At 37.5% G+C, this 26,741-nt stretch overlaps 1 protein-coding gene across 1 annotated transcript in view; it reads left to right on the top strand.

Moving 5' to 3' along the window:
* HOOK3 (hook microtubule tethering protein 3) overlaps window positions 1-26,741 on the top strand; it is a 101,922-nt gene that overhangs the window by 2,865 nt on the left and 72,316 nt on the right. Inside the window, exons 2-3 of the mRNA XM_040643202.1 lie at window positions 5,467-5,552; window positions 23,418-23,490. Of these exons, the coding sequence (XP_040499136.1) occupies window positions 5,467-5,552; window positions 23,418-23,490 (159 nt within the window). The remainder of the gene's footprint in view (window positions 1-5,466; window positions 5,553-23,417; window positions 23,491-26,741) is intronic.

Raw genomic sequence — 26,741 nt, 5'->3', positions numbered from 1 at the left:
GAGACAGCCAGCGAGAGAGGGAACACAAGTAGGGGGAGTGGGAGAGGAAGAAGCAGGCTCACAGCAGAAGAGCCTGATGTGGGGCTCGATCCCATAACGCCGGGATCACGCCCTGAGCCGAAGGCAGACGCTTAACCGCTGTGCCACCCAGGCGCCCCAAAGCAGAATAAATGTTTATGCAGAAAATGAGGTAGCTAGAAGTGTACGTTTAGTCTAGTAGTTCCCCTCATATCTGAGGCCAGCTTATCTGAAAACAATTCCAAAACCAAGTGTAAGGGAAAAAATGTATGCAATAAACTCCAAAGACAAGACTCCTATTGGCACACCTGGCTGGCTCAGTCAGTAGAACATGTGATTCTCAATCTCAGGGTCGTGTGTTCCACTCCTACAGTTGGCATGGAGCCTACTTAAGAAAAGACAAGACTCCCATTTGGACTAATTTACTCTACATAAACTTACAGCCACATTGGTCGTGTGGGTTCTGTGCACACAGAAGGTTAGGAGGTAACTGCAACACTCGGCAAGGTACAGACAGCTGCCAGTGACCTAGAAGATCCAAGAACTGAAAACTCAGGCCTATGTGATTCATTCTTTGAGCTGACAGCCTTACAGAATTCAAGAACTTCCATGCTCAATTATTGAAGATCATAACTATGATCTTTAATATCAAAAGCTTATTTTCACTATATAGCATTTAGTACTAGATTGGAGGTAGATACCGCACTTTAGAAGTTCTTCCACTAGAAATAGTTAAAATAATAAAACCTCAGGCACTTAAAAGGGATGACTATTAGTCACCTATCCAGAATTCATTTCTGTGGACATCGAATTACCTTAAATGCCGGATAAATTGCTATTCTATCAGAGAGGCTACTAACCCAAGAATCAAATGTTCCAAATTTTTTTTGAAAGAAGAATACTTAGGAAAAGAGAGAGTATCCTACCAGTGGAAAACACCTTAAGCTTAAATTCCAAATCAGAGTTTATGCAGCAAGCAAGTTCAACAGGATGTGCTTGAAATTTTCCACGCTACCTCCTCTCCCCACCCTTTGAGTCAAATTGTATTCTTACCTGTTAAAGAAATCTGCCCTGCGTATTACACCTGTCAAGCCTAATTTCTTGAACTTTACATGAAAAGATTGTTCTTTCCTAGGTTTTAGAGACTAAAAAACCAGAAAGAATGTGGAATGCTACCAGTTAATGGCAAGAAGTTAAGTGGGAAAAGAATCGTCATATAGGCTAAATATGTTTCTTCTGGAAACCCAGCAACACTAGCATATCCTTGTAATTTTCATATTACTTAGTTAGCAGTCAATAAAATGTATACTAGTGTATAGACTTGGGGAAGGTATCATTTTTGTGATGGTATCTTCCACATTCCATTCTCTCTGCCTAACTCCATTGTACCAACAATTTTTGTTCTGTGATGGAAGAATAATCAGTGTACAAAAGTTAAAGCATATTTTTTAAAAACATTATTTTTCTTTCTTTTTTAAAAATTGAGGGTGAATATAAAATGGTAGATGAGAGCATAGGTTCTGACATTAGACTACCTGGGTTCAAATCCTATTTTTATTTCATACTAAGTGTGGGTGACCTTAGGTAAGTATGACTTTATCTCTGCGTTTCAGTTGCATTCATTCAAGTGGTTCTTATGCTTTGGTATTGATTAGCATTGTTAGAGGACTCATTAAAACACTGATTGCTGGGCCCCATGTCCAGAGTTTGTAATTCAGTAGGTCTGGGCTGCAGCCTGAGGTTCTGATTCCTAACAAGTTTCCAGGTGATGCTATTGTTAGTGGCCGGGGGACCATATACCTTGAGAACCACTGCTCTAGAGCAGGGATTTTTAATTTTAGCATTATTGACATTTGGGGTTGGAGAATTCTTTGTGACAGTGCATTTGAGGACATTTAAAAGTAGCATCCTTGGCCTCTACCTACTAGATGCCAATAGCACACACCTATGTGTTAAAACAAAAAATGTCTCATAGGAAGCAAAATCACCCCTGGTTGAGAACTGCTGTTGTGGAGATACTAATTCCAGGTGATCTCATGCTTTACTTTCCTCATGCTTTTGTGGGGAGGGTGAGATGGTGGTTGGGTGATGTTGATAGAGCTTCTTGGGATTGAAAGAGAGGTTATAATCTTTTAGGTAGAATTTCACAACTTAATGCACTTAGGTGTAATTATCTTTAAATTTTACCCTACTGCTGTCCCGACACATCCTGTAGATATTAACTCAGAGTTGATGAGAACTGGTAGATGATAGATTTTTAAAATTAAAATATAATTCACATCCCATAAAATTCATTTTTAAAAAATTTTTTCTTTAGAATTCTTTTTTTCTTTTTTAAGGATTTTGTTTATTTATTTGACAGAGATTGCGGGTGGGCACACAAGGAGCAGGGAGCAGGGAGTGGGAGCTTCCCTGATGAGCAGGGAACCTGTTGTGGGGCTCGATCCCAGGACCCTGGGATCATGACTTGAACCAAGGGCTGATGCTTAACCGACTGAGCCACCCAGGTGCCCCAAAATTCATTCTTTTGAAGTGTACAGTCCAGTGGTTTGTAGTATGATCACAAGGTTGTTCAACCATCACCACTAATTCCAAAAACAGTTTTATCATCCCCAAAGGAAACTCCATAAAGCTAGATTTTCTTTAGGACCTGCTTTGCTTGTTACATGTATCCTTCATGATCAAGTATTTATTTACTTTACGAGCCAGTACAGAGAAAGTAATTGTTCAGAAGCCACATTTTAGAAATCAGAATGAAGATCGTTTTTTTCTAAGTCCCAAGAGAGAAACAGAATTTTAGTAGTAAATTATTACATTATTGAAGAATTACTTGCTTTATTGAGTTTTTTTCTTCTAATTGGCCAGAGACCGTTTTCTAATCTGCTTTGGATCTGAGGGTTCCAACCAGTGTCCCACCACATAAGAATTATTTGATGAGCTTGTTGATTCTCAGCCTTCTTCAACTTCCCAGATAATTCTGATGTACACCAGGTTTGGGAACCACTGCTTTAGACCTTTCAGAGTACCTAATGTACATTCATTTTCTCATTTATTCTTTTAGCAAAACACCTCTCCATAATGCATTTTTCCCAATTGGTAGATTAAAAAACTCTTAAGAGAGGTAAAGTGGTACACCCAGGTTCACACAGCAAATTAGGAGCAAAGCTGGGATAGAATTAGTTCATTACATTCAAAACATACTCACTTAGGGCTTATTTTGTGTCAGACATTGTGCTAAGACTAGTGGTAAAGAGATAAATGAGATGTGGCCCTCACTATTGCCTCTTTTTCATTCTAAACCTGAGAGAGAGAGAGAGAGAGAGAGAGAGAGAGATTGATTTATCAACTGTAAAATGAAAGCAGGTGTTTATTTCTTTTTAAACTATGTTGTTGTTACCACATTACTATTGACGAGGCAGCTGGACATAGTATAGAATAAAATTTAATTTCAGTTCCTGCAGATATTTATTTGTTCGTTTATTCATTTAGTAATTATTTATTGAACCTTTACTGTATGTGAGGTTAGTGTCAGGGAATGGCTTCTTTTCATTACTCTCCCAAATGGATACCTAGGTAAAAACCACTTGCTATGTGATCTTTAAGATAATTCCACCACCATAACCATCACTACCCACAAGACTTTCTGGTATAGGAAATATAAAGCAGCTGCTGACTGCATTTGTCAGTAGCTTTTTTTTTTTTTTTTTTGAGATTTGATAAATGATACAGTACTGAGAAGTAGACACCTACTGTTACAAAGTGAGAAAATTACTAGAACAGAATTACTAGAATTAATTTATCAAAACCTTTAAATATGCATACTTTGTATTTATCAAAAACCTTAAAACGTGCATCCTTTGACCCAGTAATTTCACTTCTGAGTATGTAACCCAATAAATAAAAACATGAGAAGACCTGAGTGTTATTCCCAGTATTTCCATTGTCTCTACTTAGTTTGACCTCATCTGTGTTAATAATGTAAACCTACTAAAATAGGTCTCTGTGCCTCTTCCCCTTCAGTCCTTTCTTCATACTGCAGCCAGGATGATCTTTATACAGTGCAAATCTCATGGCCTCAGTGTCCAGCTTGGAGTCCTTTGCTTACTGCCCCCCTCACCACATTGCTTTTAGAATAAAGTCCTAACATGGCTTATGAGGTTTTGCACAATAGTGCCCCCATCTTTCACCATTGTATTCTTTTCCCTGTTCCAGCTCTTCCTATTCCCACCCCCCATCCCATGCTAAGCTGTTTTTCATTCCTAGACTGCATCCCGCTCTCACTTCTAATCTTTGTGTTGCTGTCTGCACATCCTGTCATACTCTTTCATTTTGTTAACCTATAAACTGTGGGAGAGCTTGGCCACATGTCTTTTCTCAGTGGTTTATATCCTTCTGAGTCTTGGTTGCACTACTGGGTATAATAATTTTTGGCTCAGCTGTATTATCTTACCCATGGAAATAATTTTTATTTCTCGGCCATGTCATGCTTACCAGTACAGAGTTAGTCGTTGGTTTTTTGTTTTTTGCAAAGTTAGATCTAATTCAGAATACATTTAGAATCAAAATTGAATATCTAACCTTAATTATAGTGAATATAACTTCTACATCTGTATAAAGATGTTTTGGTTTTGAGGCGCCTGGGTGTCTCAATCGTTAAGCATCTGCCTTCCGCTCAGGGCGTGATCCCAGCATTCTGGGATCGAGTCCCACATCAGGCTCCTCCACTGGGAGCCTGCTTCTTCCTCTCCCACTCCCCCTGCTTGTGATCCCTTTCTCGCTGGCTGTCTCTATCTCTGTCAAATAAATAAAAAATCATAAAAAAAAGAAGTTTTGGTTTTGAGTAAAAAGTCTCAACCTGACCAGCCTTAAACACATCTATCTCACATAATAGGCTTCACATTTTTTTTTTAAATTCAGTGGCTCAGTTTTGGCCTCAAGGACCTAGTTCTTTGTATCCCTCTTCTCTGTCGTACACTGCATTGGCCTCATCTTAAACTGTATTCCATTAAGAGCCCTAAGATGACTGCGTGACAGTTGAGGCAACATACTTGTTCACAGCAAGAGGAGATTGGCTTTTCTTTCCTAGAAACTCAAGTTCAAGCATCTCCCTGCAACTCTTTGGTTCAAATTGTCTTTGCCCTGTGAATCCTAAGTTAGTCACTGGTAGAGTGGATGAAGGTACCATGACTTGCTTAGAGTGGTCATCTGTGAGGAGAATGGATGCTGGGATGTCACCAGGTGTCCACCACAATTTCTTTTCTACCTAAGGGAAAAAATGACAATGAGAACCTGTAGAAAATTTCCCATAAGGGAAAAATTTTCCAACTCTACTGCTTTTTAAAATTTATTCCAACTCTCAAGATGAGATAATCACAATAAGAAGCCTAAGAAATCTCCTGTACAGTTAACCATGGAATCTAACCCCTAACCCCCCCTTTTTTCCCCCAGATCCAGACATTTAATGTGGATGCGCCATGCCAGACCGTAGAAGATTTAACGAATGGGGTTGTGATGGCCCAGGTTCTTCAAAAAATGTAAGAATAAATTGCTTTGTCTTTTTGTGGATTCTTATATGTGAATATTTATTAGATTGAAAACATGGACAAAAAAATAAGATGTTTACATGAAATGTGTGTGGCATGTAGAATAAGAGCTATAAATGTCAGTTATAATTTTGATGGCATGTACTTGTGTAGGTGCAGATTGTCTGAAAGTTTAATTAGGGCCATAATTGTTAGAACACTCCATTGATTTTAGCAGAATTATTTGTTCTTGTGTGTTTCAGCGTAAGCTTGGCAGAAATTTTCATGTTAGTGATAAGATTTTCTCATTGTAGAAGAATCTAGAGGCTTACTCCCTCTTTCTTTAGAATTTTGCTCAAATGTTATCAGTGAGGCCTTCCCTGACCACTCCATAAAATAAGTGACAACCATTCCCCCTATGCTCTGCTGTAGCCCTTTTAACCTTTTATGTTCTTCTTTGAGGTATTTAACACCATCTTATATACTGTATATTCATTTGTACTGCTCTCCCTGCCACCCATGTATATACACACATAGTGTAAGATCCACACAGGCAAGGAATTTGTTTTGTTCACTCTTGTGTCCTAGCACAAGGTTTGGTTTTTGGCTGAATCATATGAAAATGCCCTTTGTAGGTCACAAATGGTTAAATATCATCAGTTTGTCATGATTCAGCCTGCATGATGGATACTCATGTCTACCAAATGATTAAAAGAATGACATACTTGTTTGGGATATAGGAAACATACCTAATTCTTCTAAGTACTTGAAAAAATAGAGGTTGTAAAATTGATGTTGTATGGCTACCTCCGACTTGATCTTGGAATTTTCAAATAAAACATTACTTATAAATTTAAGAAATCATTAGGCTTGATGTGACTTAGGTTATACTTTTGTCTTTTGAAGCACTGACCACCTGTAGGCCTTTGATACTGGAAGATTTGCATATGATTAGATGGGATTTCCTACAGTTTTGTTAAGAATCAATATCAACAGTAAATGAATTCTTGATGTTGTTCACTTTGCAGTAAGCTATATAGAGTTGCCCATCTGAAAAGCAGTTCAGATGCCTACATTTCAGAGAATCTGTGTGTCTGTAGAGCTAGGGACTGATGGTTGAAACTAGCTTGCTGTTGCTCTCTTCTGTAACAGATACAAAGGTGCACAGACTTTTTGATGGTACTTGAAAAGACTCATTTGAAACTTGGTCAGGCTTGGTTCTAGCACTCTGAGAACAGTGATCCTGTGATTTTCATGGTCACCTCTGAGTGGTGCCCTAATAATTTTTAGTCTTTGAATGGTCTCGAGAGTTTCACTGAAGCTAAGTAAGCTTTCCAGGTATGTGTCAGTAAATGAATGTTTTGCTTAGTTAGGGTAGGATTTCTGTCATTTGCAGAAACTAGAAGAACTGTATGTGTATATTGTTTTACCAAATCAAAATCATGGCATACATTATGTTCTGCAAAGTAGTTAATTTACCAAGGTCTTTTAGGCATATTTCTCATCAGTACTTAGTTTTTTACTTTTTCCCCCAAGATGTCTTCCTTTTTTCCTTTTGTTATGGTAAAACATATACAGAAAAGTATACCAAAAAAAGTGATGAAATGTGTGTGTGTACGTATGTCGTATATTTGTTTATACACATCTGTGTGACCACCACCCAGATTGAAACATACACCCATCTAGCCCCAGGTGGTTCCCTCATGACCATCTCTGATCAATACCCCTTCCGCAATGATAACCATGATTCTGACTTCTGGGCCAGTAAGTAGTTTTTTCTGTTTTTGGACATCTTATAAAGGGAATCATACAGTGTGTATTCTTTTGTGTCTGACTCCTTTCACTCAACATAATGTCTGAGATTCATTCATATTGTTGCATATTATCTCTTTTTAATAACTGTATAATATGTACAACTTCAAGGAAGTTCCGTTCCTCCTTGTCCCTTTGATATTTATTGATTGGCTACTTTGTGTCCAGCGCTGGTGATACAGGGGTGAGCCACAACTCACAGGTCAGTTGCCTTCAGAGAATATATAACCTTGGGAAAAACAGATTTTTAAATAACTATGAAAACAAAATTGCTATTACAACCAGTGCCACAGGGCTGAAATACACAATGTTAGGAACGTTTGTAAAGAGACATACTTAATTTAAGGAAGTCACAAACATTTTACCTGAGAAAATAAATTAAATCTGAAAGATGATTGGTAACAGATTTCTTAGCATATAGAAGACCATACACAGATGAGGCCATACCAGCTGATGGAGTATGGTGAACACCACCACAGAAAGAGAGAGGGTTTGAGTGACTAAAGCAGAGAGAGGGAGCATGTTACAAAATGAGAATGGCAAGAGATGTTGCCAGACCATGTAGGGCCTTGTATCTTTATTCCAAGGGATATGAGAAGCAATTTGGGAGGTGTGGAGGCAGGAAGGGTTAACAAGGTCAGATTTACATTTTTTTTAAGTTTTTATTTAAATTCCAGTTAACATATAGTGTAATATTAGTTTCAGGTGTACAATGCAGTGAGTCAGCACTTCCATACAATACCTGGTGCTCATCACAACAAGTGCCCTCCTTAATCCCCATCACCTATTTAACCCTTCTGGTAACCATCAGTTTGTTCTTTACAGTTAAGAGTCTGTTTCTTCCTTTGCCTCTCTCTTTTTTATCCCTTTGTTTTGTTTTTTAAATTCCACATGTGACTGAAATCATATGGTATTTGTCTTCCTCTAACTTATTTTGCTTAGCATAGTACTCCATGTTGTTAAAATGGCAAGATTTCATTCTTTTTTGATCGCTGAGTAACATTCCATTTGTGTGTGTGTGTGTGTGTGTGTGTGTGTGTGTGTGTACACACACCACATCTTCTTTATCCATTCATCAGTTGATAGACATTTGGGCTGTTTCCATAATTTGGCTATTGTAGATAATGCTGTTAAGCAACTGGGGTACATGTATCCCTTTGAATTAGTATTTTTGTGTTCTTTGAATTAAATACCCAGTAGTGCAATTGCTGGGCCATAGGGTAGTTCTATTTTTAACTTTTTGAGGAACCTCCATACTGTTTTCCACAGTGGCCGCACCAGTTTTCTTTTTCTTTTTTTTTTTTTTAAGTTTTTATTTAGATTCCAGTTTGATTTGCATTTTGAAAATATTCTGGCTGCAGGTGTAAAATGAATTAGAAGAGGCCATAATGATGAGGGATGATCAATTGGAAAGAAATTTGTAGTAAATCAGAAAGGAGATTATGGTACTTTGGATTAGGAGGTAGTAAAGGAGATAGAGACAAATGGATAGACTCAAAATAGTAGAGAAAACCAAATGTTGATGATTGATATGGGTTAGTGAGTAAAAGGGAGGTATCAAAATTGACTTTTAAATTTCTAACTTGAGCAAATAACCAGAAGAGGGGGCAGACCACTGATGTGGGAATGCTGAAAGGGGATCTGCTGTGGAGGAGTGCTGGATATATCATGGGTTTAGTTTGGGGGACATTGAATTTGAGTGGAATTGAGACATCAAGAGAAAATAAGTTAGCATTAGATCATATAGTTCTAAAGTGCAGAAGAGAAGTCCAGAATCAATTTGGGTATCTCTTAATTGAAGCCATTAGTGTGGATTAAGTCACTTAGGGAATACTATAGCATAAGAGGGAAATATGTGTAGCCCGAGCATTGGAGAACTTTGACATTTAATTCTGGTTGGAACCTCAGACAACAGAGGTACCAGAGAGGTATGAGGAAAGCCAAAAGAGTGTGGGTACTGAGCAAAGAGTTTCACTGGAAATTGCAAATCTTTTCATTTTGTCTGAGCTGAGAAGTGAAAAACTGTATCTTTCTGTAGTTTCAATAGAAATTTTATCAAATATGAATGGGCTTAAGTATGTTTCTTGTTAGTATAATTTTTTCTCTCTCCACCCTTTTAGTCCTTTTCCATTCATCTGCTTTCCAGCTTCTAAAATTTTGTTGCTGTTGTCTTATCTCTTTGTCCACGTAGGTTCATGCCCTCCCCCTTATTTTTAATTAGTATGACTTTGTTTTTTAGAACAGTTTTAGTTTCACAGCAAAATTGAAATGGCAAACAGTTGCAGTATGGGATGACAGAGTTCTGGGGGTGGATGATAGTGATGATTGCACAACAGTGTGAGTGCACTTAATGCCACTGAACCACACACTCAAGTTTAAATAACAAATTTTGTGTATATTTTACTACTTAAAGAAAAGGTTTTTAAAAATTGAGTGTAAAGTATGGCTAATTCTCACATACTCCTTGCCCTACTACGCAGAGCTTCCCCCACTGTCAACATCCCATGCCAGAGTGGTACATTTGTTGTAATTGATGAACTACTCCAAAGCATCATCACCCAAAATCCCTATTTTACATTAAAGTTCATCTGTGTTGTACATTTTCTGTATGGGTTTGACAAATACGTAATGACACGTATCTACCATTGTAGTATCACACAGAGTAGTTTCACTGCCCTAAAAATCCCCTTTGCTCTACTAGTCATCTACTCCCCAGACCCCCAGCAACCCGTGATCTTTTTACTGTCTCCATAGTTTTGCTTTTTCTAGAATGTCATGTAATTGAAATCATAACCATATGTAGTCTTCTCAGATTGACTTCTTTCACTTGGCAATATTGCATTTAAGATTTCTCCATGTGGCTTGATAGTTCATTTCTTTTTAATGCTCTCCTCTTTTTTTGCAGCTTTAGTGAGATGAAATTGACATATAGTAAATTGTACATTTTTAAAGTATAGTATTTGATAAATTTTTACCTGTGTAGATGCCTGTGCAACTATCACCACAGCCAAGATAATGAACGAATCAGTCACTTCAAGAAATTTTAGTCCCGCGGCGCCTGGGTGGCACAGCGGTTAAGCGTCTGCCTTCGGCTCAGGGCGTGATCCCGGCGCTGTGGGATCAAGCCCCACATCAGGCTCCTCCGCTATGAGCCTGCTTCTTCCTCTCCCACTCCCCCTGCTTGTGTTCCCTCTCTCGCTGGCTGTCTCTCTCTGTCAAATAAATAAATAAAATCTTTAAAAAAAAAAAAAATGTTAGTCCCTTCTTTCTGCCACCCCTTTTCCATCCCCAGGCAACCACTGACTTACTTTCTATTACTTTAGATTAATTTGCAATTTCTAGAAATTTATATAAATCGACTCACACAATACATTTTCTTATTTGAGGGAGAAGGTATGGCTTCTTTCATGCAACATAACTATTTTGAAATTCATTCGTGTCGTTGCCTGTAATAGTCCATACATACTCCATTATATAGATATACCATGATCTATTCATCTATTCATCTGCTGATGAACATCTGGGTTATTTTAGTTTGAGACTATTAGAAATAATATTTAGGAGACTGCCAAAGTGTTTCCAGAGTGGATGTGCCGTTTTTGCTCCCACAAGCAGTGTACAAACGTTCTTATTTCACCACAGTCTCACCATCACTTGCTAAGGTCAGTGTTTTTTGTTTTTTCAGTTTTTTTGGTTTTTTTAAGGCTTTATATTTAAGTAATCTCTACATCTGGCATGGGGCTTGAATTCACAACCGTGAAATCAAGAGTTACATGCTCTACCAACTAAGCCAGCCAGGTGCTCCTGTTTTGTTTTGTTTTAATTGAAGTATGGTTGATACACAATATTACATTAATTTCAGGTGTATATGGCAGTCTTTTTGATTTTAGCCATTCTGATGGCTGTTTAGTAATAACTCACTGTGGTTTTCGTTTGTATTCCTAGGATGACTAATGGTGTCCGGCATCTTTTCATGTTTTTGCCATCTATATATCTTCTTTTGTGAATGGTTTCCTGTAATCTTTTGCCTGTTTTTTATTTAAATTGTCTTACTGAATTTAGAGTTCTTTATAAATACAAATATAAATACTAAATACAAGTCGTTTTTCAGATGTATGTTTTAAAATATTTTCTTCCAATCTGTGGCTTCCCTTTTCTTTCTTTCTTTCTTTCTTTCTTTCTTCCTTTCTTCCTTTCTTCCTTTCTTCCTTTTTCCCTTTCTTTCTTTCTTTCTTTCTTTCTTTCTTTCTTAGATTTGTTACTTATTTATCTGACAGAGCACAAGCAGGGGGAGTGGCAGACGAAGAGGGAGAAGCAGGCTCCCCGCTGCGCAGGGAGCCTGATGGGGGGCTAGATCCCAGGACCCTGGGATCATGACCTGAGCCACCCAGGTGCCGCCCCCCCTTCATTTTCTTAATAGTGTCTTGGCAAAAGTTTTTAAATTTCGATAAAATCTAATTTGTTTTTCTTTCATGTTTTTTTTTATTCTTTTTTTTTTTAAGATTTTATTTTTAAGTAATCTCTATACCCAGTGTGGAGCTTGAACCCACAACCTCAAAAATTGTCATAAATTCCATTGACTGAGCCAGCCAAGTGCCCCCATGTTTGTTTGTTTTTTAATTTAAATTCAGTTAGCCAACATTTTTTTTTTTAATTCTAATAAGAAATATTTACCAAACCTGGGGTCACTTAAGATTTTCTTCTGTGTGAAGGGGCGCCTGGGTAGCGCAGTCGTTAAGCATCTGCCTTCGGCTCAGGGCGTGATCCCTGCGTTCCGGGATCGAGTCCCACATCGGGCTCCTCCGCTATGAGCCTGCTTCTTCCTCTCCCACTCACCCTGCTTGTGTTCCCTCTCTTCGCTGGCTGTCTCTCTGTCACATAAATAAATAAAATCTTTAAAAAAAAAAAAAAAGATTTTCTTCTGTGTTTTCCTCTAGAAGTTTTATAGTTCCAGTGCTTACATTTAGGTCTGTGTTGAATTTTGAATTACTTTTTGTGTATTATGGATTGGCTTTTTTTTTCTTCTTTTTTTGCAGTATTTATTAAAAAGATTCCTTTCCCATATTTTCAGGACTTTTGATTATGTTGATTTGCCTAGTGACCAGACAGACATCATCTATAGATGATTAGATTCTTGTTTAATTTTTACTATAGATCAGTCACCAAAAACGTTAAGATGTACTCCCTCCTTTTACATCTGTACATTAACAAATACAAAATGAAAACCTTTTTTTTCCCCTTATGTCTTAAGGGAACTGTGATTTTTTTTGTTTTGTTTTGTTTTAAGATTTTATTCATTTATTTGACAGAAAGAGAAAGAATACAAGAAGTAGGCAGAGCAGCAGGCAGAGGGAGAAGCAGGTTCCTCCCACTCCCCTGAGCAGGGAGCCTGACGCGGGGCTCCATCCCAGCACCCTGGGATCATGACCTGAGCCAAAGGCAGATGCTTAACTGACTGAGCCACCCAGGTGCCCTGGGAACTGTGGTTGTTAAATGAACTTTCTATTTTCAGCTTTTTGGTTTGAAGAAAATTAATATTGGTAAAAAAAAATATTTAACAAAGCAGAATCCACTTCAGAGAGAGCACAGGATGTTTTATATGAAATAGCAAGAAATTTGAATTGGCTGTTTATGCTCTTAAGCCTGTGATTCTTGGTTAACCTTCAGGACTTGTGCCAAAGAACAATCAGCACTTTGCCTGATCCACCTTTGGCTCTGAAAGAAATCTGGTTTTCCCCTGACACTGGTTCTGCAGGCTTCTCAAGTGATGGCTGTTTTTTCTCCCAGTCTTCAAGTACTGCTTAGCCCAGAGGTGGTACTCCTTAATGCTGCTCCCAGACCATTCTCCTTCATCTTTCCTGAAACTCTAGTTTTGAATCTTAGGACATCATCCACTACCCTTCGTTGTTGTCATCTCTTCTCGTTTCTCGACAATATTGGATCCTGGCACACTGCCGGCTCTTTCCAGTACTACTCTTACCTGCATTCTTGTTGATTTGGATGTATACCTAGATGATCCTTCATATCCTTGCCTACCAGTTTCTCGAACTCCTCTCCACTGACCTTGTCTTCTACTAGATTTCAGGCACTCCTTCCCATGATCATACCCTATATCTTGTAATTACTGATAAAGTGTAATCCCCACATAATCTCAGTTTTCTCATTACCACTGATTATTGTTTCCTGTCTTTCCATCTCCCTTCCTCTGGTATCAAGTCTCCAATAATTCTTTAATTCTCTAGTGCCAGTGGGATCTTAATACTGTCCACCTTTACTGTTCTTTCTTTCCTCTTATATAGCTAAAACTCCATGGTCAATCATAATTACTCCCCTGCATACACTTTTAGCTCCCCTGCCCCTCTCATATTGTATTTGTTTCACAAAACTGCAACTCTGGTTAAATCTAATGTCCTACCAGTTCTGCTTCTTACCTATGCAGCTGAACCGAGCTGGAAAAAAAAATGCAAACATGCTGATGGATCTCATTTTAAATGTCCCACCACAAAAACTGCAGGTGTTACCTTATGGAATCCCACAATCATACTGTGTTTCCCTAGTGTTTCATTCCCCCAGTCTTCCAGATGACTATCTCACATTTTTCTCTCTTCAGACCTCAGGTGCCACCTTCCCTATCTCTCTTATCTGATCACCTTACAAAGTAGGTCCTACTTCTGAGGAAGTTGAAACAAATAAAACATCCTACTTCTGAGGAAGTTGAAACAAATAAAACAATTTCCATAGAATCCCATGACTACATGTACCCACCTGCCAGCATTAGTTTGACTTTGTCTTGCTACCTGTTATGATAGGTAGAGCTATAGGGTTGGTGGGGAAGGTTTCTATCTTAAAGTCAGTACTTGCACTTTGTATATTGCATCCCATTGCCTATCGCCTACTCAGGATCATCACTTTACCAATTTGCCCCTCTTTCCTATATCATCAGTTTTCCCTTCTCTGCTGGATATATCCACCAGCATGCAAGCAAATCGTTACTTCTTTTCTCTTTAAAAATACTTCTGATTTCAGGGCGCCTGCATGGCTCAGTTGGTTAAGTGTCTGCCTTCAGCTCAGGTCATGATCCCAGGGTCCTGAGATCAAGTCCTGAGTCTGGCTCCTTGATCGACGGGGAGCCTGCTGCTCCCCCTGCTTGTGCTTGCTCACACGCTTTCTCTCTCTCTGACAAATAAATAAAATCTTTAAAAAATAATAAAAATAAAAATACTAATGATCTCACTTCTGTCAGTCAGTTTCTCCTCCCCTTTGTAGCAAAAACTTTTTAAAATAGTCTGTACCCAGCTCTTTTGGATTCCTATCTTCCTGCTCTTTTAAATCCACTTTTAAGTCAGGAATTTTTTTCCCCCACCATTTTATTAAAATTGCACTTGTTAGGACTGCCAGTTATCTACACATTGCTGATTCTAATGGCCCATTCTCAGTCCTTATCTGGACCTGGCAGCAGCATTCAAAGGACTTAATCTCCTTGTAATACTTTTAAAAATTTGGTTTCCAGGATACCGTTAGTCTCTGGATTTTTCTCCTGTCTCACCTGATGATCTGAATTTCCTTTGCTCATTTTTCCTCTTCTATCGTACTTCCTAATTCTGGAGTGCCGAAGGAGTCAGGTCTTGTTCCTCTCCCCTTTTCTGTTTGCATTCACTTACTGATGACTCATGGATTTAAACATCATCCGTATCCTAATGACTCTCAAGTTTGTATCTCCAGCATGAATCTTTGCTTTGACCTCCAGACTTAACCTCGTTGTCTATTCAGTGTCTGCATTTGAGTCTAAAAGACCTCTCAGAGTTGTCATATCTAAAACTAAGCTCCCTGTCTTCTACCTAAAACCCACTCAGTCAAAAATCTTTCTCATTTCAGTTGTTGGCATGTCCTTCCAGTTGCTCAAACCATAAAACCTTTCTTTTTTTTCCCCATCAGACATCAAATCTGCCAGGAAATCCTGATATTACTATACTTTTAAAATACATCTATAAAGTATATTTATATCTGGGCTTTAGCTCTGACTTCCAGTTTACAGAAAAGCGCAGAGCCTAGAGGAACAAGTTACACTAAATCATGAGGAAACAATCAGGCAAATCCAGAAAGTGAGATATTTTACAGGACAATTGACCTAGTCTCCTCAACAAATCCATGCCATGAGAAAAAAGAAAGGGGGGGTAGACTATGCTAAACTAAAGAGCCTGAAGAGATGAGAAACAGTAACCAAATGTGTTGCATGGTTCTTGGAAATCCTGCCATATGCAACAACATGGATGAATCTGGAAGACGTTTATGCTTAGTGAAATAAGCCAATCACAGAAGGACAAATAGTGCATGACCCCACTTGTACGACATATCTAAAATAATCAAATGCATGAAAACGGAGATTAGAATGATGGTTGCCAGGAGTTAGTAGTTGGGGCAAATGATGAGTTGCTCTTCAGTAAATATGAAAGTTTCACTTATACAAGATGAGGAAGTCTAGGGTCTGCTGTACAACATTGTGCCTATAGTTAATATTGTGCACTTAAAATTTTGTTGAGAGGGTAGATGTCATATTAAGTGTTCTTTCCACAATTGCAAAAACAAATGCAATGCATGATTTTTCTTGAATCTTGTTTGAACAAATCAACTATAGCAGACGTTTAGAGGATGATATAGGAAATTTGAAAATAGGTTGAATATTAGATGGTATCTGGAGAGTGTTTGTGTTTTAGGTGTATGTCAGAAAAAGTGCCTTATTAGAGATGTGTAGTGGAGTTTTTAGGAGTAAAATGTCAAAATCTAATATGGAGCAAGTATGGCCGGATGTTCTCTGTGATTGGCATATGGTTGTTCATGATATTTTACTTCTCTGTATGTTTGGAAAAGTTTTTTTAAAGGTTTATTTATTAGAGAGAGAGAGCATGCGCGAGCAGAGGGAGAGGCAGAGGGATGTGGACAGAATCCTCAAGCAGACTCCCTGCTGAGCGCAGAGCACAGCATGGGACTTGATCCAGGACCCTGAGATCATGACCTGAGCCAAAACCAAGGATGCTTAATCAACTGAGCCACCCAGGTGCCCCTGGAAAAGTTTTATGATAAGAATTGTTACTTTTCCTGCTACATCAGCCACCGTCATCTCTTGCCTTTATCGTGTTAATAATTTCCTGATAAGGGTGTTTCTGTACTTGGCTGCCCACAGCCTTATGTGAACCCAGCAGACAGAGTGATTTTTTAGTAAGTCAGATTTTCTGCTTAGAACTCTACATTGGTACCCCATTTCACTCAGGATAAAAACCAGAGTACTCAACAATAGTATATCCTAAGTGATCTGGACTACTTGTTACCATTCTGGTACCTTGTTTGTTGAATGAATGAATGTGGATTTATTTTGACTTTGAAATTAAAAGAAAACAGCTTTTATCATTTATCTTTTGTCTCCAAGAATAGTTCACCACCACTCATTTTCCATCACCAATTTCCCTGATACCAGCTGGATGTCCTGCGGTTCAGTTCTGACGCTAACTTTTGAGTCAGTGCGGACTCCACAAGTTAAGGCCTCAGTCCCACAAAACTGCCCCAACTTCACATGCCAGGTGGATGTGCAATCCTCAGCTCAGCCACACTTCTTCCTGGCCAACTACAAATTCAGGAGTTCCTGTGAACTCCTGTCTACCCCCAGCGCTTTCAGTAATTTTCAAGAATGACGCAAAACTCAGGAAAGCTTTATACTTAACGATTATAATTTCATTATGAAGAGTATAATCCAAGAACAGTCAAATGAAAGAGATGCATCGTGCAAGGTATGGGGCTGTGGGCAGCACAGAGCTCGCAGCTTCCATGCTCTCTGCAAGCATGCTACCCTCCAGCACATCAGTGTGTTCACCAACTTAGAAACTCCCTGAACCCTGCTGCTTAGGACTTTTATATGGGGTTTCATGCCATAGATGTGATTGAAATTGTGAACTCAACCTCCAGCCCCTTTCTGGAGGTCGAAGTGGGACTGAAAGTTCCAGTCCTCAGTCATGTGGTTGGTTCCTTTGGAACCAGCCTCCATCCTGAAGCTATCTAGATTCATCCACGATGTATCACCTCATTAGCATAAACTCAGTTATGGTCAGAAAGCACTCATTATAAATTACAAAGGACATTCCTGTCACTTAGGAAATTCTAAGGGTTTTAGGAGCTCAGTGCCAGGAACCAGGGACGAAGACCAGATATGTTTTTTATTATACCGCAACCACATATTGATTGAAAAACTAAAAGCAGAAGTAGTAAGTTATGCCTCTAAGTGCCATTAGTCTTAGCTTTCAGAGTTTAAGAAAGGGGGACAAAGAAAATAGACCAACAGAGAGAGAATGAAGGTCAAGCTGTGGACACTGGTGGAAAGCTTCTTAAATGGATACTTTTCTTTTTTTAGTACCCTGAGTTGCTGGTTCTTGGCTTAAAGCCTATCCCTTATGTGCCTTTATTGCTTAATTTAATGTAGTAGGGGCTAAGCATAATTTGCTATATTTTTGTTGTCATTATAGTTGTGAAAATTATTATAGCTAACTCTTGAATACACATTTAATGGCAGGGGACCAAAATGATTGTTTTGGGTAATTGAAAGATAATTAGAAAACAGACCTAAGAATCAACGTATCTAAAAAGTACTAAGGTTTGTAATAAAAATGCCATATTAAGAGATGGAACCAAAATACAGTGTTGGTTTTGGACCCATCTTAATTTGGCTGAGTTCAATAAGAATATTATAGTGCTTAAATAATTTTAGCAGTACAAATGAAATTTAATGTGTTTATTTTTGTGAAGGCAATTAAGTGCAGGCAGATAATATATTTCTGAAATTATGTTGCAGATTAAAGTTAATGGGCCTTTTTTTTTTTAAGTTTAAGCTAGGACCAGTTCATAAATTATAGTCAAATAGATGTGTTACTGGAAGAATCTGAGGAAATGGTTTTGTATGTTTCATAGTTTCTATTTGTTTTTTCTTAGCAAGAGTCAGCTAAAGATAGCTTCTTACTCATGAAGAACACTCCAGTAAGATTATCAGTTGTTATTTACGTGTCTGTGCAGAACTATGATCTGTTGCCTTTATATTGTTTGGTCATAGCCTGAGAGCATTAATTAAGGGGTACTTAGAAAATATTGCTGAAATTGTAAACTACTTATAGAAACAGAGTTATGGCTAGATGCCTACATATTGAATCAAAGTTTATTACTAGGAAAAGTCACATTGGATGTAAGAAGACTGTAAGACTACTATTGTTGCTGTGTTCTGCCCAAGTAGTAGATGGGAAGTTTATCGATAGCTTAAAAGTACCTCCACTTTCCAAATGTATTTCAGTCTGCAGATATTTATTGAGAACCTGCTATGTGTCAGATATGAGGTATTGGGAATGAGTGAATGAGGACAGAACAGATTCCTGCCCTAAATGAACATAGAGTGTCATGAACCATGTTGGTCCCTCTCTCCTTCTGACCTAGTTTATTCAGCTTAAAGGAGATAATGAGCCACAGGACCTTAGTATTGTTTGCTCGAACCAGTCTTGTGTTGAACTTTCCTGATCTGTTTTAACAAAAACGATTCTACCGCCAACTCTGCCACTTAATTATCTGGTTGAACTTGGGGAAATTACTTGATTTCTGAGTCTGATATTCCTTATTGGTAACAGGGATAGTAACACCTCCCTTGCAATGTCATTGTGAATGTAAAGTGCCTGATTCAGTGCCTAGTATATTATTATTGGTGCTTAGCAGTTGTTTTTGTTGTCTTCCCTCCCTAGCTCGATGATTCTGAGATTTTGATTTGGTGATCTTTTAAGAAATAAGCTGTATTATAGTGTTTGATTTGCAATATTTTATTCAGGTATTTCCGAGTTCTTTTACCTATAAGTATTGTTTTAAATTGCAAATTAAGTATCCTAGGAGTTCTTGGAGTATTTAATTTCTTAGACATTTTTAAAATTAATTTGAAAGTAAACGCTGCCCCCAACATGGAGCTTGAACACATGACCCCAAGATCAAGAAGTCAGATGCTCTACTGACTGAACCAGCCAGGCGCACCTTCTTAGACATTTTAAAGCATTCTTTTTTATAAAGTTATGAGCTTGCTGTAAGTATTTTTTACTTGTGTGACCCTGAATTGCCCCTTAGCTAGTAAGCTCAGTGCCTTTGGCTTTGAGTAATAATCATCTGCCACATAGCACCAAACTCAGATTGCTTGCCTTATGTGTCTTTTTTGGTTGGAAAGACTAACACTTGATTGGCTTTTTAGATTATTCAAGTATCAAAAAATACTGAATATTTTCTTTTTTTTTTTAATGATTTTTCTTTTTTTTTTTTTTTTTAAGATTTTATTTATTTATTTGACAGAGATAGAGACAGCCAGAGAGAGAGGGAACACAAGCAGGGGGAGTGGGAGAGGAAGAAGCAGGCTCATAGCGGAGGAGCCTGATGTGGGGCTCGATCCCAGAACGCCGGGATCACGCCCTGAGCCGAAGGCAGACGCTTAACCGCTGTGCCACCCAGGCGCCCCAAAAAATACTGAATATTTTCTAGTTGCTGAATTATTTTTATAATGATTCCTTAGTATTTTAGTAAAATTCACTCAATTGTTGCTTTTCTTTGCATTATCTATTTTTACAAGAGGTTTTAAGGAAGAAGGATACTTTCTGGGGTGGTCTGCCCATTTTATAATAGTCACTTTCTCTGAAAATTCACCCTTACCCTGCCAACTGTGGTCATTGTTCCCCCTAAAGTTGTGTGTGACCTACTTGCAAGCTTCTATCCTTTTGGTCACATATAAGTTGGATTAGGGATGAAAAACAGACTCTATCTGGATTATTTGGAATGATCTGGGAATTTAGAATTGGGACTGAATGATGGCTGGTCTTTGTTTGAACTAAAGTGTCGAAGACTTGGAACTTGTCTGCAGCTGTCGTCAGCATTGTATATGGAGAAAAAGAAAAAAGTCAGTCTGCAGAGAGGATGGTATAGATGGGCAGAAACAAAGACGAAAGTCAGAAGGAGCATACTGTCTGGGTTCCTAACAGCTTTCAGGTCTTTATTCTAGTACTTTGTGAGGTCTAGTTATCCTAATACCATAACATACCTCAGTGATCTTCCAATAAGTTTCTCTTTTTTGTGCAAGGTTGCTCAAGTTTCTCTTACTTAATTTTTTTTATTCTTTTGTTGAACTTCTAAAAAAGCTAGATTAAGCTTAAAAATAAAATGGTTGTGAATATCCACATGCAGAAGAATGAATTTAGACTCCTCCCTTATACCATACACAAACGGGTCATAGATCTAAGTAGAAGGACTAAAACTATAGAACTCTTAGAAAATGAAAGGACAACTCATGGAATGTGAGAAATTATTTACGTGTTTTATGTCTGAGAAGGCTTTTTTTCTTGAATACTAAGGGGGAAAAAAAACCCAAACCCAAAAGCAGTTCTTAGAACTCAATAATAAAAGGATAACCCAATTTTTAAACAGGCAAAGACTGAATAGACTTTTCTCCAAAGAGAGTATACAAATGGCTAATGTTCAGCATGATTAGTCATCAAGGAAATGTAAATCAAAACCACAGTGAAATACCACTTCACATCCACTAGGGTGGCTGTAATTAACAGGACAGAAAATAACAAGTGGTGGCAAGGCTGTGGAGAAATTGGAACCAACATACATTGCTGGTGGGAATGTAAAGTGGTGTAGCTACTTTGGAAAACAGTTTGGCCTTGCTTCAAATGTTAAACACAGAGTTACAATGGGATCCAGAAGTTCCACTCCTGAACATATACCCACAAGAAACATGTCCACACAGAACTGGTGCATAAATGTTCAAAGCATCATTATTCATAATAGCTAAAAAGTAGAAACAACCCAAATGCACATCAACTGATACATGGATAACCAAAATGTATTATATCCATAAATGGAATATTGTTGAATCATAAAAAAGAAATGATGTGGTAATACATACTACAATATGAATGAATCCGAAAACCATCCTAAATGAAAGAAGCCAGACACAAAAGACCACAAAGTGTATGATTTCATTTATATGAAATGTCCAGAATAGGCAAACCCATGGAGACAGAAAGGCGATGAGTAATTCCCAGGGGCTGGAGAGAGAGAGGGAAGTGGGCAGTGATGGGTAATAGATAAAGGGTTTCTTTTTGGGAAGATGAAAATGTCCTAACATCATATTTAGATCATGGTTATGGTCATACAACTCTGTGAATGTACTAAAGTCCATTGCATTGTATACTTGAAATGGATGAATAGTATGGTATATAAATTATATCCCAATAAAGCTATTTTTAAAAGCTATATGGCTCCAAAATAACAGGCTCCAAAAATAATTATGAAATAATAAAAAATAAAAATAATAAAATAAAAAAATAGATTTCTAGAACTGATTTAGTTGTAACTGCTTTTTTCATAAATTTTATACCTAAATACATTTTTCTTTTTTAACAGTGACATTGAAAATTGTAAGTAGCATGTTACTTTATTTAAATATATGAACAAAATTTAGTGCTGATTGTATCAGTTTGAGTGACAGTTTAAGTTGAAATATAGTTTTTTTTCTAACATATTTCTCTCATTGCCATTATGTTTTTGGGGTGAATGGAGACAGTTGTGGTGTTGTGGAAAGATCTCTGGACTTAGCACTTGCTAAAGCAGGACAAACATAGGTGTTCAATCTGTGGTCTTGAATAAATCATGTCTTAGAGCATTGGTTTCAAAAACTTTAAAATGAGGATCATGCTGGGCTAAAAAAATTTTTTTCTTCCTATTTGTAGTAGTTTGGGGAGGTTTTCCTAAGAAAAATAAGTATAGGTATATTCATAGGTGTTTCAATTTGTCCACACTAGTATTATCTTAGATTTTAAGCATTTTGCAAACAGTGTCCATCTTGTCTAATGCTTAGTATTACATGTGAGAAAATAGGTTCTTAGTCTGTACTATTTTTTTTAAAGATTTTATTTATTTGACACAGAGACAGCCAGTGAAAGAGGGAACACAAGCAGGGAGAGTGGGAGAGGAAGAAGCAGGCTCCCAGCGGAGGAGCCTGATGTGGGGCTCGATCCCAGAACGCTGGGATCACGCCCTGAGCCAAAGGCAGACGCTTAACGACTGTGCCACCCAGGTGCCCCCTTAGTCTATACTATTTATTTACTTATTTATTTTCACTCTATATTATTTAAAAATTGATATTTTGGATCACCTAGGTGGCACAGTCAGTTAAGCATCTGACTCTTGGTTTTGGCTCAGGTCATGATCTCAGATTTGTGAAATCAAGCCCCATGTTGGGCTCTGCACTGAACACGGAGTCTGCTTAAGACCATCCCTCCCTCTGCCCCTCCCCCCCCCCCGCTGCATATTTGTGCTCTCTCTCTCTCTCTCAAATCCTTAAAAAAAAAAAAATTGAAAAATTTTTAAAGATTTTATTTATTTATTTGACAGCACAAGCAGGGGGAGCAGGAGAGGGAGAAGCAGGCTTCCCACTGAGCAGAGAGCCCCATGCGGGACTCCATCCCAGGACCCTGGGATCACAACCTGAGCCAAAGTCAGACATTTAACCAACTGAGCCCCCAGCAACCCAGAAATTGAAATTTTAATAGCATTATTGGTGACTTTCAAAGTATTAGTTGATGGAGATTATTGAAATATTAACTGAAAGGCTTATGTTAACCTTTTTCTTGATACATTTCTTTTGTCTGTTTAAAATTGTGTCATCAATTTTGACTGGTTTTAGATATTGTATCTAAAAATTATGTTAATTTCAGGGTAGCTTATTCATCTGTAATTTGTTTTTAAAACTATATCAATTGTAATCATTTTCACCTTTTAGTTTGTTTTTGATAATATACATATGTTTTGTGATGTGCCGATAACGGGTTAATTTTAGAGAAATCTACTATAATTGCATCCAGTCTCCAGACTGAGTTATTTAGTGGCGAATATGTGGTAAATATATTTTTATGTTGCAGTTAAGTGAATTATGGGATAGGTTTCAGGGTTTTTTTTAAGCTTGATAGCTGCATGATTAATATGCTAGCTTTTTCTTATTTGCAGAGATCCTGCATATTTTGATGAAAATTGGCTAAACAGAATCAAAACCGAAGTAGGAGATAATTGGAGGCTGAAGGTATTTTCTTTTTATTTTCCGTCTGTTAGATAGTCTTTTAGTTGTGTGTATATAATATTTGTTGAACTTTCATCTGATATGTTCAGTGAGCTTTAGAAGCCTAGATTGCCTGTAGTGAAATAATCCAGAATTAAAGATTGGAGGTAACCTGAAGTTGTTCACAAAGATACATATATAGTGTCAGTCAGTGAAACACAGTGACCGCGGGCATGGACTCAGAGCCACAGTGCCTGTGTTTGTATCACAACTCTACCATCCGCTGTCTGGGAAAGTCTTGTAATCATTCTGTACCTCAAATCCCCATTTGTAAAATGAGGATTGTAATAGGATCTACCTCACAGAAATAAATGAGTTAGTATATATAATGTACTTGGGTTAGTGCATATGTAGTGTTAGTTGCTAGTGCTATTAATGAGAAAATATTGGTCATTGTTAACTGAGCCCAGAACACTAAGAGAATGAAGTATTTTAATTTCTTTCCTAGTAGCCTTAAGTTCCAGTATTTCTCAAGCTTCTATGAGAAAGCTAAAACCCACAATAAGAAACACAGTTTACATTGCAGCCTCCTGTCCACCTAAACATATGCGCATACAGAGTTGAACAAGTTTTTTTCCCTTATTCTAGGCACTGATGTTTTGATTTTGAAAAAATATTAGTTGCAACCCATTAAATTATTTTAACTTTATATTTTGAAATAATTCTAGATTCACAGGGGGATGCAAAAAAAAAATGTACAGAGAAGTTCTGTGTACCTTTCACCCAGTTTCCCCAGTGGTTACATCTTGCGTAACTATAATACAATATCAAAACTAAGGAACTGACATAGGTACAAGCCAGTTCATTTGGGTTCTACCAGTTTTACATATGCCCTTTTGTCCCTGTGTGTACAGTTCTGTGCAGCTCTAGTGATAATGTAGTTTCCTGTAATGCTCACCACAGTGAAGACACAGAGTTGTTCCATCTCTGCAGGACTCCATGGTGCTGCCTTTATGACCACATCCACACCACACACTCCTCACCCTGTTCCCTGGAAACCACTGATTTGTTCCCCATCTCTATAATTTTTGTTACATTAAATTGATTTTTATGACCCAGTGATGATCATTACTGCCAGTTTGGAAAGCTCTAAACCATTTCTCTTTGATATAGTCAGGTAGAGACTCAGAAATGCAAATGAGTAAGCATGTGAAATCCCTGGACTTGAGATATGTTAAGCTTGGCTTGTCTTTATATTTCTTCCATAAAACACATATTCGATGAAAAATAGTCATTGGTTGCTTAAATATTGGGTCTGCCAAAATTTAATTCCTTTTAATTCCTTTGTTTACTAAGCTAGAGTGAATGGACACTGGTTTAAGCTACTATTTTAATTTCTAAATACTCTTTCAAGAATAGGCAATTAAATGACTTACACAAATATATTTTATATATGTATATATAATATATGTGTATATATATATTTTTTTTTAGAGAATCCTAAGCAGGCTCCAGGCTCAGTGCAGAGCCCTATGTGGGGCTTGATCTCACAACCCTGAGTTCATGACCTGAGCCGAAATCAGGTGTCATTCACTCAACTGACTAAGCCATACAGGCACGCCTAAGTGATTACTTTTTAATGTTATAACATGTGTAAAGCAATTCTGGATTTTTTTAAAATAATGCTACTAATCAATTTGTGTTTGCTTGCTGTCTTGACCAAAGAGAGAGTTACATACCCCACCTTTCGTGCACACAACACACATGTAAAATGCACACTGTCTCCAGTGTCATGAGTGTGGCAGACGGTACTATAGAGAAGGGGGGAAACTTTATCATATTCTTAACATTCAGAACTGGAAGTGTCAGTTTTTTTGTTTTTTGAAATGTCAGTTCTGATTTGCATTCCTATTCTCCATATTTTATCCTATGTTATATTTCTTCAATTTTAAGATACCATTGATTATAACATATATAGCTCTTTTCAATGGGAAGTAAACTACCATTTTAAATGAACACATTGATTTTTGAGACATTTTAATTTCAAATGTTAAAATATGAAAAAAATGAATGTTGTAAAATAAAGGAAATAAAGTGTATTATATATTTTCCATGTCTCCAAATTTTTCTAGAAGTATAAACATGTTTTCTTTATGAGATTTTTTTAAAAATAAGTTTTCAGGGTACCTGGGTGGCTCAGTCGATTGAGCATCTGACTGTTGGTTTCAGCTCAGGTCATGGTCTCAGGTTCATGAGATTGAGCCCCAAGTCGGCCTCCGTGCTCAGTGGGGAGTCTGCTTCTCTCCTTTTCCCCATCCTCCACCCCAATGCTTGTGCTGTTTTTCTCTCTCTCCAAAAAAAAAAGTACACACATCTTGAAAAAAAAATTTTTTTTTTGCCTTAAAAATAATACGTCTGATTGCACTGGATCACACTGCTATGATTAAGTCACTTTTACTTGATAGTCACAGATTCTGCTGTCTTCTGTCCTAGGACATCAGCTACTAACATTGAGTACAGACAGCTAGGTAGATGGTCAATAGAATCGTATTGTGTACACATTTAACACAATTTTAACTGTATGAGTTGGGTCAAAAAAGAAAAGGAAAAGAATAATAGCTTAAATAGTATAGGTGATTCTACCTGTCATTTCACTCAGATAACGTTTAGGCCAGTGAACTCTTGCTTTGGAGTGGCTGAGTGAGAGGAAACATGTAGATTCCTCATCTTATCTTGCTTCTAGGATGCTTTTTTTTTCCTTTTTTTTTAAGTAGGCTGCACACCCAGTGTGGAGCCCAAGATGGGGCCCAAACCCACAACTCTTGAGATCAAGACCTGAGCTAAGATCAAGAGTCAGATGCCCAACCGAGCCCCCAGGATGCCTCTTATACCACAACTATCTTGCAGTGCTAACTGTTATAGTAGCATTTCAAGACATAATAGTATTTTTTTAACCATATGGCTCCTAAATATTTACTTTAGTGCTTAACTAAAGTAACAACAGTCTTTTCTGACAGTGGAGAGAATTTGGAGACATTATACTTAGGTTACTTTAAGAGATTTCCAATTTTTGTCAGTGTAATCATAACGTTGAAAATTTAACATGATTGGAAACAATTTTTTTTATAAATCTCTTGAGATCACATAAGCCGTTGATAGTCCTTTTTTGATGATTATGGTAATTCACATATACTGTTGAATTTTATTTTTTATATTTATTTATGGTTAATAGAACAATTGGTTCAGGAATTTTTTTTTTCTTAAGATTTTATTTC

This window comes from Ursus maritimus, unplaced genomic scaffold (assembly GCF_017311325.1).
Source record: "Ursus maritimus isolate PB19 unplaced genomic scaffold, ASM1731132v1 scaffold_28, whole genome shotgun sequence".
In the NCBI taxonomy this organism is placed as follows: Eukaryota; Metazoa; Chordata; class Mammalia; order Carnivora; family Ursidae; genus Ursus; species Ursus maritimus.
Note: the sequence above shows the minus strand (reverse complement) of the source record. Positions and strands in the feature narration are given on the sequence as shown.